The following is a 16093-nucleotide window of genomic DNA, read 5'->3' on the forward strand; positions in this document are numbered from 1 at the left end:
AAGCGCATTCACAAAAAAAGCACTGTGTTGCACCAGTGTGTACCTAACCATAAACATCCACGACTTTCTTAAAAACAATACACAAGTATATATTTTTAAACCTGCATATTTAGTTAATATTGCCTGCTAACATGAATTTCTTTTAACTAGGGAAATTGTGTCACTTCTCTTGCGTTCTGTACAACAGAGTCAGGGTATATGCAGCAGTTTGGGCCGCCTGGCTCGTTGCGAACTGTGTGAAGACTATTTCTTCCTAACAAAGACAGCCAACTTCGCCAAACGGGGGATGATTTAACAAAAGCTCATTTGCGAAAAAAGCACAATCGTTGCACCAATGTACCTAACCATAAACATCAATGCCTTTCTTAAAATCAGTACACAGAAGTATATTTTTTTAAGCCTGCATATTTACTTAAAAGAAATTCATGTTAGCAGGCAATATTAAACTAGGGAAATTGTGTCACTTCTCTTGCGTTCATTGCACGCAGAGTCAGGGTATATGCAACAGTTTGGGTCGCCTGGCTCGTTGCGAACTAATTTGCCAGAATTTTACGTAATTCTGCCATAACATTGAAGGTTGTGCAATGTAACAGCAATATTTAGACTTATGGATGCCACCCGTTAGATAAAATACGGAACGGTTCCGTATTTCACTGAAAGAATAAACATTTTGTTTTCGAAATGATAGTTTCCGAATTTGACCATATTAATGACCTACGGCTCGTATTTCTGTGTGTTATTATATTATAATTAAGTCTATGATTTGATAGAGCAGTCTGACTGAGCGGTGGCAGGCAGCAGCAGGCTCATAAGCATTCATTCAAACAGCACTTTACTGCGTTTGCCAGCAGCTCTTCGCTGTGCTTCAAGCATTGCTCTGTTTATGACTTCAAGCCTATCAACTCCTGAGATTAGGCTGGCAATACTAAAGTACCTATTAGTACATCCAATAGTCAAATGGTATATGAAATACAAAGGGCATAGAGAGAAATAATCCTATAATAAACAACCTAAAACTTCTTACCCGGGAATATTGAAGACTCATGTTAAAAGGAACCACCAGCTTTCATATGTTCTCATGTTCTGAGCAAGGAACTTAAACGCTAGCTTTTTTACATGGCACATATTGCACTTTTACTTTCTTCTCCAACACTTTGTTTTTGCATTATTTATACCAAATTGAACATGTTTCATTATTTATTTGAGACTAAACTGATTTTATTGATGTATTATATTAAGTTAAAATAAAAGTGTTCATTGTTCATTCAGTATTGTTGTAATTGTCATTACTACAAATATATATATAAAAATTGGCCGAATTAATCGGTATCGGTCTTTTTGGTCTTCCAATAATCGGTATCGGTATCGGCGTTGAAAAATCATAATCGGGCGACCTCTAGAAATCATAGTATCAGGTAAATGGTGTGTTGACATGGATCAGGGCCGGGCGATTTGAAGCACGACTGTTTGTCTCGCTGCACAGGCCCTGTGACGCTCACTGAGAGGGTGTCCTAAGCCTCTGGAAGAACAGAACAGGTTCAGCCAAAGGAGCTCATATGACAAGACATTTCTTCAACGGATCGTTTCACCTTCCAAGTAGCATTTAAAACCTCTTGGCTACCTGTCGGGTTTTCTATGTTTTTTTGGTGTGGTGTTTTCTCTATGTTTGTTACGTCTATATGACACTGTACTGTCTTGACCAGTACCTGCCTTGACATATAGACAGGGACAGGGAGTTGGTAAGGAGCGTAACAGGTCTCCTTCCCACTGTGAGATTGTGTATGTTGATACTGTTTGTTTGGGTTTGTCTTTGAACTACAGTCCTGAGAATCTCAACACATTCAATGTTTTGTCATGGCTACAATTGTAGTTCTGCTCCCCTGGTGTAAATGGACTGTTAGAATCATTATTGTCATCATTATTTATCAATAGACCCAGAGGAGATTGTTTACTCCAAGTGTTACAATGAAAGGATTGTCTTTGATTTATAGGGTGACAGGCGACAGGCATTGCAGGTGTGATGTTTTGTTTACATTCGGGCAGTATATTCAGTGTCCTACATGAAGCACTTATATAAACAACGGCTGGGTTTTTATATGGTCTGCTATCATATCTCTCTTTCAGTGATGACATCCCATTAGCTATACTTGTATCCATTCCTGCTTGGTGTAATTGACAGACACAATTGAAAGCAGAGATGATTGATAATAGATGGTGTGTGTGTGTGTGTGTGTGCGTGCGTGCGTGCGTGCGTGCGTGCGTGCGTGCGTGCGTGCGTGCGTGCGTGCGTGTGTGTGTGTGTGTGTGTGTGTGTGTGTGTGTGTGTGTGTGTGTGTAACAGAGAGAGAGAGACAGAAGAGGCTTCAGGGACTGTGGCTTTGTGTGTTGTTTTCTGTGTGTTGAGCTGAGAGGGATGGGATGTTTTTAAACTGAGGTGTTATCTCGGTAAAAGAGAGGAACCTAGGATCCCAGAGCTTAATAAGATACATGTCAAGAGAGTGTCTCAAAATATTGACCTTTGTCTTTGAGAGACAACTTCCTAAGTCTGCTCAGTATGAAGAGCACACTCACCTCAGATGACCCTGTCTGTTTGTCTCTCATTTGTCTCAAAAAGAATGCCTCTGCCCCAGACCTTGTTGTCACGTTGGACCATCATTACAGACCAATAGTTACAATCATGAAACAAAAGCTTTTGTACATCAAGAGAACAAAGCATGGCCTAAATAGTATAACATAACACAAGAAGTCCTGCTGTAAGCTACTATCAAGTCCATATATTTTCAGAAATGATCTCAAGAAGATTAGATTCAGCCCTTTTAATGGGTGTTGTGCTTGTTATTTTGGTGCTCTCATTTGTTTCTTACAATTTTACAACTGGCTGACAGTACGCATTTAAGCCAGGTCACCCCCTGAAAAGAAACATTGACTTGAAATTAGATTTACATGGTAGACATAGTAAACAGATGAATACAATGAATAGGTATGCAGACAAGTAAATTAATATATAATATAATTAAAGGTTACATTTTATTTAGGTACATTGAATAAGGGACACAAATACTGTGTTTTAAAATGATCAACTATGATGTGTAATAATGTGTGATTTTTCTTTCCCTTTCTCTCTCCTCCAGTCTGTGGTCTAAGTATCGACATCCGTAATGACATCAGTGAGTTCAAGAGTCTGGAGAACTGCACGGTGGTGGAGGGCTACCTGCAGATCCTCCTCATCGGAGAAAAGACCAACAACCTCAACCAGGAGCTCTTCCGCTCCCTCAGCTTCCCCAAGCTGACCGTCATCACCGACTACCTGCTCCTGTTCCGCGTGTCCGGCCTGGACAGCCTCAGCACGCTCTTCCCCAACCTCAACGTCATCCGCGGACGCAACCTCTTCTACAACTACGCCCTGGTGATCTTCGAGATGACCAGTCTGAAGGACATTGGTCTGTACAACCTGAGGAACATCACACGAGGGGCCATCCGGATCGAGAAGAACCCGGAGCTCTGCTACCTGGACTCTGTGGACTGGTCTCTCATCATGGACGCAGAGTTCAACAACTTCATCGCGGGGAACAAGCAGTCCAAGGAGTGTGGTGACGTGTGTCCAGGCATCATGGAGGACAACGCTCAGTGCATCAAGACCAGCTTTAACGGCAACTTTAACTCTCGCTGCTGGACATCCAACCACTGCCAGAAAGGTAAGGAGCTCTGAACTTTTCTCTTCACAGTCTGGGCAGCAGAGACCCAGTTACATCAGCACAGAGGACGGCCTGTCCACAGAGCTCCCGTTTACTTTTTTTTTTGTTTACTCCTGCAGAATTTTGTATTTGTTTGTGTTGGTTTTTTAAGGTTTTAAGCAGAGGTGGGACCAAGTCACTATTATTCAAGTCACAAGCAAGTCTCAATTCGCAAGGTCTGAGTATCAAGTCGAGTCCCAAGGAAAACAGTCAACAAAGTCAATAAAAATTACATCTATACATGCAATGACAAATCTTTGTCTATTTATTGAGGCTACCAGACACGCATTTTCATTATTTTGTCTACAACACATTTTGATTATGTAATAATTCATTTTAACAAAAATTCCAAATGCAAGTAAATTTGACATTTCAAGCGATTTTGCCGTACCAAAAGACCAGTAGGCCTATGCTAGTCATTGTTGCATGATGCCCCATTGCTGGTGAGCTTGCAAAGTAAACAGTTATTAACAACCATTTTTTGGACCTGCATATTTATTTATGGCAATCCTTTTTCCTACAATTTGAGTTTTGCGCTGCAGCCGATCGAAAATCAAATATCTTTTCGCTAGCACCTGACCTGTTTAGATTGACAGTTTTCTGGTCCAATCAGAGGGCCGAGTGTGCTTTTCACTAGCCATTCTGTTGCACGTTTCTTTTACAAGTGCGATGCTGCGGCTACTGTCTCTGGCTGCATGGAGAGTAATCCACAGAAACTCTGTGCCACAAAGTTACAAAACCTGTCATGTGACTCGAGTCCCCACCTCTGGTTTTAAGGTAGATTATTTCTCAAATAACTGGGGTATTTGGCAGTGTTTGTCTATCCGACTTGTGATGCAACTATTTGCAGAGGTGTCTTTGATCTAGGTAGTTAGGTGGGTTCCAGTCTCGCAAACATTCTCAAATTGGGAATTCCCCAGTGAACAAATAACATTTTATTTTTTTAAAGCTTTATTTAACTAGGCAAGTCAGTTAAGAACAAATTCTTATTTTCAATGACAGCCTAGGAACTGTGGGTTAACTGCTTTGTTCAGGGGCAGAACGACAGATTTGTACCTTGTCAGCTCAGGGATTTGATCTTGCAACCTTTCGGTTACTAGTCCAATGCTCTAACCACTAGGCTACGCTGCATGAATCAATGTTGGTTTTCTTTTGTATTTGTCAGGGAGCAGGATTGTCCCCCGTCCAGTAAAAACATTTCCTCTCTGTTTGTTGTGGAGGTTTTTTCTTTAGATCAACCTATTTGCTGACAGAACTAAGGATGTGTGCATAATACAGTTTCTGGTATTAAATACATTCTCAGTTGAGGTTACTGTTGCTCTGCCAAAAAGCGAGGCAGTGAGTCTTCATGTCTGGACCATATCAGGTCAACATTTACTAAATCTTATCTGGTGTGATTAATGAGTTATGACACACTACACTACAGCATAAGTATTTAAAGTCTATGAAAAAGGAAGGATATGGTTTTCTTGTAGCCTCTTTATAGTTATTTTTTTAAAGGTCCAATGCAGCCATTTTTACCTCAATATCAAGTCATTTCTGGGTAACAATGAAGTACCATACTGTGATTGTTTTCAATTGCAAGAGCAATTTCTCAAGCAATAATTTTGCTGGGACTGTCTGGTAGTGGTCTGAGTGGGGAGGGAAAAACGGAGAACTAGCTGTTATTGGCAGAGAGGTTTGGAACTCTCTTTCTTATTGGTCTATTAACTAATACCCGATGACATACTCCATCCCACCAAACCTGGCTGAAAATTCAAAGGTATTTTTATACAGCTCTATAATGGGCATTATCATCATTTTCCAAGTTTCACAGTATTATTCCAACCTCATAGTGTGGAGAGAAATATAAAAAAACAAGAAGTCATGTTTTTGTCTACACTGGGACTTTAAATGTATACATGTCAATTACTCACAGATATAGAATGAGAATTAAACTGTCAATCAGCAGTTGAAACAATAACAAAGCATTCTCCCCACTCCTGTTTCTGTAAAAAGCTGAGGGATAGGGCTGGAGAAATGTAACCCCTCTGAAATTCATAGACAGAGCTAATATAAAAATGATAGTTTAAACCATGTTTTGAGGCTATATAGTGTTTGTTTACATTTACTTTGTTTACAAACATTGGAATGAAACAAGCTTATATTTCGGGTTCTGATGGGGTACGACAGATGAACTAAGCTCATGAGCATTTCTAAGTTATATGGTACATTTAATTAATTAAAAAGTCAAAAAATGGATGAAGCAACCTCAGATTGCCATTTTAAGTTAATAAATCTGATTGTAAGACTTTAACAGTCAACAATTGACTTATTTGGGACTGGAAGTTAAGGGCAAGGGATAGTGGGAAAAGTTGTTTTGGTCTTGTTGTTTTGTTGTCTTCCTTAGGCATTGTGGTTGGCGTTGTTGTTGTGGATGTGTGGCTGAGAGGGTGACATCAGTGCCACGGTATTGGCCAACCAGGCTCCCACCGTAGTGTATTTGTTTGTTTTGTCTAGACGATTACACACTGCAGAGCTTGAGTTGGAATGGGCGCCTGTTTAAAACCTCAAGTGTCTCACTGTGTGGACAGTTTTTCACTGGTCCAAATCAAAGGTATTCAGATGCATATTTACCCTGTGAAGGAGATTACTGTAGGTCGACCTTGACTTCAAGGAGCTTTGGGGGAAAACACTTCTCCTAGCCTCCTACTTGCCTGTCTGCTCCCCTTTCCTCTCAACATGAAATAATAATGGGAAAATGTCCTCCCAGCCATGGCCTTTTGAAGACCTGTTTACAGCTCCCATGGATAACTGGTAGTTCTAAACATCTTCCCTTCAGACCCAGAAAACAAATAGAGGAAATCAACCTCTAAATAGTGACTTCATTAGTGACCATTTATGTTTCAAGGAATGGACTTTATTGTTGTGATATTTGTTCTTTGGGTGCAGTATTAAATGAATGAGGATGTTTATAGTATTTGTTGTAATGGTCTCTGGTGTATCTAACTGTATGTTGCAGTATAGACAGTCTGGACTGGCTTAAGTGACCTGTGTGGAATTAACTTCATTGATGTACAAAGATTTGCTTGTCATTTATCTGATGTTAAGGGTCAACATTTTTGTTTTTCCTAAGATTTGTTATGGTAAGGAGACAGAGGGCTTTTTTGATTTGCTCCCGCAGATCCGTTCTCCCACCTTAAAGCCTAGCAGATGTCAGGGTAAATACTCTGAGACTTGAGGTCTCAACTCTGCAAATAAAGACTAACAGAGATTGTGATATCAGGATAGAATGGCTCATTTAGAGGGTGTGTGATTGTGGCTTAGTGGTAGTACAGCTAGATTTGTAGGCTCAATTCTCACCCATACAATGTTCAAGGCTCTGAGTCTAGCAGAGATGAGACTTTCTCTGGCTCTCACTGAAGGGCAGATACTCCACTTGTCTCCACCCCTCTGCATAATTGCCTTGTTTTTCTCCAGTACAGATGTTTCTTCAAGGGCATGCTGTGCAGCGGTTTCCTAGTCAATCCGGACCAATCCTCTACTCTGAACGCATCTCTTTAATTACAGTACATGACTAGGAGATGCTGTTTGCTAGTAGGACTACTTTAGCCTCTGGGGAAGTTTTTTTGGAGCGCTATTGTTTGTTAGGTCAAACAGGCATTACTCTATACTTGCCTTGCCTGCTTGTATGAACTCGCTGTGTACAGTTTTAAGCAACACCAATCTACTAAATGTTTAATTAGAAAGGAACAGATTGCCTCAGAAATGGGCATGAAAATAGCAACACATGACTTTCGAGGTTAATTCCTGGCTCTATATTCCTGTCTGGCTGGGCGTGGGTAGAGTAGGATAGTGTTACCTGGCTGGTATTAGGCTCTTTGTCTGGAAAGAGGCAGACCTGGGCCATGGAGATTTAAGGGGGGAGTGGGTTCTCTTTAGTAGCGGGCCATGGCATGTGGAGAGGCGCTAACGGATGGCTTATGTGAGAAGGGGGGCTGAGGGGAAAATGTCACAGAAATGTCAAGTGTACAAGCATAACGGCAGGCTCTCACTAACACCCCGGAGGAGGCATAACACAGCCCAGCTCCCTCCTCCTCATCTGTTACCCCTTTCCCGCTTTCCTTCCCTCCCTCAAGTTTGGTCTTTTTTTATTGCCCTTCTTCATAGTTTGACTAGTATTTCCCCCTCTCTCTTCTGCCAGCTTTATCAGAGACTGTTAACAGCTTTAGCTGTGAGATATCTCCTGACTGTTTACACACTGTGCTCATTCTCTCAACACTCCAGCCGCCAGTTGAGTTGTTTGGCTGGCCGTGGCCCCTGTGACATTGCGTGTTGTTGGTGTGTGTTTTTGGGTCTTGTGACCTGCTCTCTGGCCTGCTTCGAATGTGGCCCTCTGGTCACTCTGTTCTAGACGGGTATGTCTTCCTCCCCCAGAGGAGAAGTGAGCAAAGCCAGCCAACGGGAGAGAGAGAGAGAGGCTGGTTGATAAGCAGCACCCAGGCTGTCCCGACCAACCTTGTTCTGTTAGTGCAGATCACACCACCACACAATTCGTCTGACCTCATATAGCTAACATTTCCCATTAATGTGTTTAAATATTTACTTACAATACGCTCAGCTTGAATGACACTCTGGAGTCTGGTTTCTTAACCACACTGCCCTTTACTTACATTCCCCTGATAACACCCTGTTGGCTTGTATCTTTTACTTTGCTTCAAGTGTACAACTTGATATCACACTGCTCCGAGGGCTCTGCCCTGAACTATGTTCATGGTTTAGAGCAGGGGGAGCCGTTTTAGAGGAAGTCATTGTGATGAAAGCTTTTAAATTAAATGTTTAGTTTGTGAGATTCGATACATTAAATCTACAGCAGAGCTAGAGTGTGTACTGGACAGGAATGGGAAAAGGGGCTGGTGACTGTCTCTTTAAGGGAGTATATAAGGTAGAAATTCCTGCTGGCTTAGTCATTGCAGCTTTGAGAGGATAAAGAGGGGAAACACACAGAACACCCTGTATGTACAGAGGCCATGTGGTATGGTGGAGAAAGAATGTTTGTGAAAAACCAAGAGATCACTGAATGGAAGATGATGATGTGGGTGGTAGAGACAGGCACTGGGAATGTGTGTGTGTGTGTGTGTGTGTGTGTGTGTGTGTGTGTGTGTGTGTGTGTGTGTGTGTGTGTGTGTGTGTGTGTGTGTGTGTGTGTGTGTGTGTGTGTGTGTGTGTGTGTGTGTGTGTGTGTGTGTGTGTGTGTGTGTGCGTGCGTGAGGCGTTAGGTGGGCTATGTCATACGATCGGTTGTCTTGTTTTTGTTTAACCATCGTAATCCCAGACACTTGCCTCGACATGCAGGAAAGGCTTTACATTTTGAAAGGCTTCTCTGAGGCTTATCAAAGGGCCGTGGTGAGGGACAGAAAGCAGGAAAGGCTCCAGTTCCAGCAGTCTGGCCTTTTCTCCAAGAGCCCGGTGCTTTCCTGGGGGGTATGGTAGTGCTGCTGGTGACTCACTTCCTGGATACATCTCCCTGTGCCAAGCATGCCTGCCCAGCTCTGCCCAGGCAGTGTTCCACTGTGAAGACAGAGCCATACAACTCTGTTTATCAGCCTCACATATCGTGCCCTCCCTCCCTTTCGCTACTCCCTCCTCCCCCACAGTAAAGACGGCATAATCAGATCCCTCATCTTCTCCTCCACTCTCCTCAGCACTGCAGCGCTCTCAATGGGTCACTACAACTCCTCTTGAAAGAGGGAAATAGCCATGGGAAACTGGACTTGCACAACACGCTAGCTAGCTAGCATAACCACAGTGTTTATTTATTATTTCTTTTTTTAAAATTATTTCCTCAGAGGACTAGGGAATATTGATTCCTTGTGTTGCTACTCTATGGTGCCATTGAATAAAACGACATTAGAGAACGTTGCCAAGCCCTTTCATGGCAGGCCTGTGTGCAACCCCATCCCTATCTTTGTGTTCTCAGACTGTGATGTATTTTAAAGAGTGGTCGGTGGACAGAGGCCTTCTATGAACAGACATTTTGTATAGTGCTTAATAAGCTTTAATACCTGTGCAGGTACAAGAACAAATAATTGTTGTCCTATAGTTTTTTGTGTGTCTGTGTGTGTATGTGAGTACATTCCATGCAGTTATTCTCCCCTCTCCTGGCCTCTGACACATTTTCTCCCATTAGGTGACATTCATAAATGTCATTCTTGAGAAATGTGAGCAGGAGATCTTGATATGTTTGCCTGTTATAGAGACGCTCTTCAGTCGGCCCCAATAACTAGAGCCCTCGCGAAGCAAGGGGATAAAACGGTTTGGTTGCAAATAGTTTTTCTGTTCAATTGGTTTTATAGGTTTCCTTTGGACAGTATGATTGGTCAGACAGTTTGTTTTTAGTTTTACCCTAAAGCAAATGTTTTATATATTATCTGCTTCAGTGGATTGCTAGTTTGTAGTGCAATGCTTGGCAAGCCACTTACATGCTGGCTTGTGTCAACAACACATATACTACTATGCAAAGCATTTTTAACAATAATGTCCTTCAAATAGTACATTTGTTTTGGTTATCTGAGGTGTATTTGTACAATTTTAATACCCGTTATGAAAATACTGTCATCAATTCCTCTCTATAATGATTTAAAAGGCTGGACTGTGTAGCAATGCTGCCACCCCAGAGACTTCTACAATGATTTAAAAGGCTGGACTGTGTAGCAATGCTGCTACCACAGACACTTCTACAATGATTTAAAAGGCTGGACTGTGTAGCAATGCTGCTACCACAGACACTTCTACAATGATTTAAAAGGCTGGACTGTGTAGCAATGCTGCTACCACAGACACTTCTACAATGATTTAAAAGGCTGGACTGTGTAGCAATGCTGCTACCACAGACACTTCTACAATGATTTAAAAGGCTGGACTGTGTAGCAATGCTGCCACTCCACAGAGACGGATAGAGACACACGCAAACGTGAGCGCTCGCACACACACAAAACACACACACACACACACACACACACACACACACACACACACACACATAGGCATTCCATGCCCTCACATTTGCCTTTGTCCGCGCCCAGTGTGCCTATTGTGTGTGTGCGTGTGTGTGCATGTGTTTGTGCGTGTGTTTGTGTGTTTGTGTGTGTGTGTGTGTGTGTGTGTGTGTGTGTGTGTGTGTGTGTGTGTGTGTGTGTGTGTGTGTGTGTGTGTGTGTGTGTGTGTGTGTGTGTGAGAGTGTGTGTGTGTGTGTGTGTGTGTGTGTGTGTGTGTGTGTGTGTGTGTGTGTGTGCGTCTGCATGCACGTAGTGACTGGTGCCGGTGTGTGCGAGCCACTCATTGCCTGTGCTGATGGGCTGCTTGCTGCCTTCTGGCCGCTCTGTGCGGAAGCTGTGACTCATCCGGCACTCTTAACACTCATTCATAAATCTGTGTGAATACTATAACTTCCTCTCTCAGCGCCGTGGGGCCCCCGCTCTGTGATAGATTCCGCTCAGTCCCAGTGTAATGGCAGGAAGGACGAGGCCTATCTCCTCTCCGCCTGTTAGCACTGCTACTCGCTAGCTGCTCCCCACTGAGGTGAGAGGAGCAGCCGCTCCACTCTGCTCTGCTCTGCTCCACACTGCTTGGGCTGCCTGCCTGAGCTCTGTGCCCGCTGCAGCCACTGCTCACTACTGGGCAGGCTTGGCATTGCCAGGGGGGATAATGCGCCATGCCCGCAAGTAAGCTCTCAGAGCACAAGTTAATTCCACAACGGGGGAAAAAAAATCTCCTGCCGACAAATCTCTCCTGCAGAAGTGAGGGTGTGTGCGGTATTGGTGGATATATTTGACACACCACAGAGGAAGAATATTGTTCTGCCATGGGTGAACAACTAGTTTCAGGGGCAACGAGATCAGATCCGCTTCTCTGCTGGCGTCTTCTCCTTCTCCCTGTATAGTGTGTGTGTTTATTTGTATATTTTCTGTTCATGTGTGATGCCCTCTCACATTGAATAAATGTGTACGGCTGAAGGCAGAAGCTTATGACATACACACTGAGGGGAAAGTGTGTGGATGTGGCACGTGTGATGACTGAGATGAGGAGGGTGGGTCTTGAGATGCTCAGTGGAGCTACGCGGAGATGCTCAGTTGAGCTACCCAAGTCCCTTTGGGTAGTGAGGAGAGACCAGCTGGCCGGTAGAAGAAGGGTGACCCCAGAGATGTCTCAGTTCCAGAACATTGTTTGATCACTGTCTGTCCTTTCTAATGTCTTTTCTAATTTCACGTATTATTTTAGCTCGTGTTTTTGTTACTCTTTACAGCTGATATGTGATATGGAAGGTTAATTCAAATCACTGCTGCTGATAACAAAGTGTGGCCAATGTCACCATGAGTTCCTATCATGAGGAAATATGGTAAAGGGAATTTGCTAAGCAGTGTAAACATGATGTACATGTTAGGAGTGTGGAACAATGGAAATCAGATGTCAAGGCTAATGCTCTTTATAGCTTTAGCTGGTCTTTGTCTAGAGAAAAAAATACTTACTTTTATGACTGTTCTCTTTTGGAATGAAGTGGGTAGGAACTTCTTTGAAATAACAGAGGTTAGCATAACAACGCGCTTTGTGTTACTTCTTAAGAGCTAAAGAAAAGCCACATGTAGGAGTGTGTGTATGAGTGTGTGTGTGTGTGTGTGTGCGTGTGTGAACAGGCTGCAACATGCCAGTCTGTTCATATGCACTGAGGAGATAAAAGGGTGTCATAAAATTACAAAGGAAATCTTATGGACTTACTCAGCTAATTGAAATGCCTCTGACAACCACACTTCCCCTTTAACCCTTTACTGAGCTTCTTCAGTCAATGTGAACAGAGAACAGAGTGCCTTGTTGATATAGACCTGTGAGGTCTAGCTGCTGTCTATCCTAGCATTGTAAGTCATGTCTGCATTTGTCTGTGAATGAAGAATGACCTTGACCTCATCTGGGAGGACAAGGAGGATGCTTCCCCTTCCTCTGTCCCCCGGTCTGTTTGGGTTTAATACCCAAGCCCTAGAGCAGTTGTCAGGACCCTGGGTAATGTGAACAGGTGTATGGGGCTCCTCTGGTCTGCTGTTGCTGCTGGCCTTCTCCTCTCCTCTCAGCCTGTCCATCTCTCCTGCTCCTGGCAGGACTGCTGCTCCTTGGCCACACCAACTGGCCTTTCACCAGTTGGCTCTCTGTTAGCATCAGGGTGGCCAAGGATGAAATATGGGGTCTTATGGCGCATTTCCACTGAGGATTTACCCCAGTGTTTTACCCAAAAGGCTCAGACTTTTCTCTTTGCTGCTATGCGGGCCAGCACCCGTGTCTCACTGGGCCATGGCTCCGGCGGACCTGTTCCAACTTGGAGCCAAGGCAAGGCCCTGGGTACTTTTCAGCTGGCATTAACATAACAATGGCTAACTGTGAACTTTAAAACCATCTCACAAAGCAACAGTCTTGAATGATACAAAGCTTGTTGATTCTGCTCGCAACAAGTCTTTCGTGTCACTCTCCTGTGGTAACATAATAACACCAGAGCTAACATTAACACAAAACACTGGTGTGGGGGTAAGTCTAAGTTGCTCCTGTTCAGAGAACTATGGAGGTGTCGAAGTCCTCACATTGACTAAAGAGGAGTTAGACAATGCTGCAGCCTGTTTCAATATCGTTTCAGTCTGATCTTGTGTGAGAAATGCTCTTCACTCTTGGAGGATCTTATGTTATTTGATATGTCTTCATATCAGTGGTGGATTTAGGTGCCATGCCCTCATCCCTGTCCTCATCCCTGTCCTGACCTCATCCCTGCCCTGTCCTAATCCCTGTCCTGTCCTAATCCCTGTCCTGTCCTTATCCCTGTCTGCAGTACTATAGTAAGGTCTGGGAGCTGAGGAGGTTCAGCACAGCTGCTCTCTTGTTTCATCAGCGGACAGCGGGCCGCTACTGTGTTAAATATAGACTGTCTCCAGAGCAGCACCAACAGCAGCTCTATCTCAGTCTGTTAGGAGGGGAGGGAAAGGCCACGTCACCTGGGAGACCTCACTATCCTCATTCATCCAGCCGGCTAATCTGGCTCAGGACCCACAGGACACTCATTTAGTCTTCCTTACTGTAATTTTACAGTTGGAGATTAGGGTTAAAGACTGGCCATGGGTTAATATAGGGTGACGGCAGACTATTGTCTCTTTTTCATGTTACATTTTCTATATCCTCCAAAAATTCTCCCAAGGTAACCCCTGGCATCATTACAAGTATATTGTGGGAAAACAGCCCTTAAGTTACATTATTATATATATTTTTGTACCTTTATTTCACTAGGCAAGTCAGTTAAGAACAAATTCTTATTTACAATGACGGCCTACCCCTGCCAAACCCGGACGACGCTGGGCTAATTGTGCACCACCCTATGGGACTCCCATTCACGGCCGGATGTGATGCAGCCTGGATTCGAACCAGGGACTGTAGTGACGTCTCTTGCACTGAGATGCAGTGCCTTAGACCGCTGCGCCATTATGGAGACAGACACTGTTCATGCCACGTGTGGCCATCTTTTCCCCAATCCTAGAGGAAGTTGCTTATTGGGTATCTGTGCAGATGTCTTACTGAACCGCCCAAACACTGTCTGGCTTGACTCCCTATCTCATATGTTTGGGTTCTGGCTGATTCCATGTCCCACTCCTCCGTCCTCCCCCTTTCCCCCGGTCCTCTCCTCTGGTGTGGTCGTCTGGCTCCCATAACCAGGCCCAGTGCTGATAGAGCAGAGTAGAGTGGAGCGGTGGGGTGAGGTGCATTAGTCTACCTTTCATCTGCCCGTCCTCTTGTGTCTGATGAGAGCACGTTTGTTGATAAGCGTCTAGCAAGTCTTTGATGTCCCAGCCTCCTTTACTCTCTCCCCAACCCCCCCACCCTCTCCCATTAGTACATCAATTACTGAGACATGACCAGCCGAGCCAGGCTTGTTTGCACTTGAGTGCGCTTTAAGGTCCACCTCTCTCTGGTCTTCTGATAAACATGACAGTCCACAGCGTTCATGTAAACACCTCCGATTCTCATTTTTGTTTTATTAGTCCACATTACTTACACTCATTTACTCAAAGCTGCCCCTTGTTGCTAAACAATTTCTTTTTAATTATTATTATTTTTAGGATTTATTTTGTTACACTTGCCTGGGTCCTTTGGATATAATTGTAACATTGAGTGGACAAACATATAAGTTATTGTTGATACATGAGTTACAGATGTAGGATCTTAATTTTACCTGTATTGTCACAGCAAAATAATCCTGCAGCAACAGGATCTGAACGTTTATTCCATAATGTTGCTTGATCAGTGGCAAGGCTATTAGCTGGCCAATATTATGCGACATGAAAAGTGTAATACTGTTAATATAACTGTGTGTTAGTGTGGGTTTTCAGTGAATTTATGTAAATTCTCAGCAACAAAAGAGTGATCAAATGAAGATCCTACATCTGTACAATGGTATTTTCTGTCATGATATGAGGCATCAGATCTGTGCTGTGTGGTCCATCTCCCACCTCTTCACTGCAGTCAGGAGTTGTTGTCATGTACTGCAGTATGCACTGTTCCTTGGCCAGGCATGTACTAACTTGTTAAAGACCTTGTTTTTTTTACATTCCACCCCCTTAACTGGGTAATATATGGTTTATCTTGCCGTCCACCTGTGTGTGGTAATGATACTGATGTTCCTGTGGAGGAAAGCCCCTGGAATCACAGGCTGGTAGTTTTAGCTGGTACAGTTGTCTAACTGACCTGTCTGTCTTCCAAGCCAAACTACTGCTCTATCTGTCTACCCAACCAAACTACATTTTGGTAATTTAGCAGACACTCTTATCCAGAGTGATTTTCACATAGTCTGCTCGGGGATTCGAACCAGCAACCTTTCAGTTACTTGCTCAACGCTCTTAAACGCTAGGCTACCTGCCACCCAAACTACTGCTCTATCTGTCCATGTATCTGCTGTTGATACTGGCACTGAGGGTAGTTAAAATGTTTCTGAAGAATTTCCAAAAATGGGGAAAAGATGTGTTACGTAAGGTCGCTTTATACAATTTTTTTGTCTTGAACAACATTGTGTTCTCTCTTGCCTGGTGCAGTTCAGAGCTCACAGAAAGTTTGTCTGTTACCAGCTTGAGAGTGGCTGTCTGTGATTAACTTTAGTCCTACATGCTAGATGCGTGTGTTTAGACAAATGCCATTAAATGTGAAAGCCCAACTCCAGATGTGTGTCCTCTAGACATAGAGCTAGTTGAGGTTGGGAGGCGTGGTGTGATAGGAAGTGTGTGGGTTGTGTGTGTGTGTGTGTGTGTGTTGTGTGTGTGTGTGCAACACAAAGTGGCATTTGTTCAAGGGGATTGCAACAT

General features: G+C 43.5%; 1 protein-coding gene across 2 annotated transcripts in view; it reads left to right on the top strand.

Moving 5' to 3' along the window:
- Positions 1-16093, top strand: part of igf1ra (insulin-like growth factor 1a receptor) — a 127773-nt gene that overhangs the window by 10332 nt on the left and 101348 nt on the right. For both annotated transcript variants that reach the window (XM_014124119.3, XM_014124120.3), the window contains exon 2: positions 3132-3695. In XM_014124119.3, coding sequence (XP_013979594.1) covers positions 3132-3695 — 564 coding nt within the window. The remainder of the gene's footprint in view (positions 1-3131; positions 3696-16093) is intronic.

This window comes from Salmo salar, chromosome 10 (genome assembly GCF_965601325.2).
Source record: "Salmo salar chromosome 10, fSalSal1, whole genome shotgun sequence".
Taxonomy (NCBI): Eukaryota; Metazoa; Chordata; class Actinopteri; order Salmoniformes; family Salmonidae; genus Salmo; species Salmo salar.